This window comes from Penaeus monodon, chromosome 30, assembly GCF_015228065.2.
Source record: "Penaeus monodon isolate SGIC_2016 chromosome 30, NSTDA_Pmon_1, whole genome shotgun sequence".
NCBI lineage: Eukaryota > Metazoa > Arthropoda > Malacostraca > Decapoda > Penaeidae > Penaeus > Penaeus monodon.
Window position 1 is genome coordinate 11,206,776 of NC_051415.1, and position 1,322 is coordinate 11,208,097.

At 34.3% G+C, this 1,322-nt stretch overlaps 1 protein-coding gene across 1 annotated transcript in view; it reads right to left on the reverse strand.

Annotated features, from left to right (window-relative positions):
* Positions 1-1,322, reverse strand: part of LOC119592519 (adenylate cyclase type 1-like) — a gene marked incomplete in the record, with an annotated part of 97,990 nt that overhangs the window by 38,773 nt on the left and 57,895 nt on the right. Inside the window, 1 exon segment of the mRNA XM_037941372.1 lies at positions 5-163. Within this exon segment, the coding sequence (XP_037797300.1) occupies positions 5-163 (159 nt within the window).

Sequence of the window (1,322 nt, forward strand, 5' to 3'; positions counted from 1 at the left end):
TTACCCTGGTTCACCAGTTGATTCCATCATGTTGGCAAGAGTGACATCATTGGACCACACGTCATACTGCCACTTGCGCAGGCCGAGGACACCACACAACACACGGCCTGTGTGTATCCCCACTCTCATATTGAGCTGTACATCTGTTGCATCCACCACAGATCTGAAAGATTTATTGGTAAGAATACTAAAAGTCATACTAGATCACCTAAATGTTTTCTCAAAGTGTCTCAATCATTGTCCAGACATCTGATATCCACTTATAAAACTTCCTCAGTCATTCTTTGCCCTTGTTGTATGTCCTACCTACCTCAACTAAATCTCCAAACAAGGATCATTGCTGAATCTATGCTCTGACACTTAGTCGCTAAAACCTAAACAAACTGATTGATGCAACAAGAAATTAATCTTTTACTAAAGGACATGGCTTTAAGACTGATGGTATGCAAATATCAATATCAACTATCCTCTTCATACACAAAAATCAAAATAATGTACTGCCAATAATTTTAGCATATCATTTGTTAATAATCTACATAATCTTTTAACAAGGTTCATATTTCACTGTGCAGAAGAGAAATAGCTAATGTTTTGTTTCTCTTTACACTATTACACTTTGTTTGACTCTAATCCCTGAAACAATATTTTCTTGCTGGTAAATAACCTTGTTTGCTCTGTAAAACTTTGGTACATTTCTATGATCACATAATTATTCAAAGAATTCTTTAGGTTTCTCCATTCCTCGTAGTAGGTAAGTTTTCATATGCAAGAAAAAAGTGTTTTTATTTTATTTTATATGTCCATTATGAAGTTACGAAAATCATTTTAGATTTATATGATACTTACCATTTCCTGAATTCTTTTAGATGATCCTTATAATTGCATTCACTGAGTTGATGATTAATTAAACCACTTTCAGGTAACTAAGATTCAATGCAGATACTATTAGATAGTATAAAAAGGGCCTACCCTTAGAAAATCTTTCTATTTATTTCACAGAACCCCTATCTATCATCAACGTGTTTGTAAATTCCTCTTACTGTGACCAATATCACATTCCATTCCTGAATACCAAAAGCTTTCATGGAACCACTGATTTCTGTGTGGCAGATTACAGTCACCAGCCACTGGCTGGATCAACCACATAACTCAGATGATAAAGACAAACCTGTTACAGAGCTTTGTTTGGGTCCAGATAATTTGTGATTGTTGACATGAATTTGGTAAAATCTATATTTTGTCAGAGAAAGAGATTGGTCTATCCATCTTAAAGCTAAAATGGAACCAAATTTAACTTTTTTACTAAAACAGTGATCCAAAGT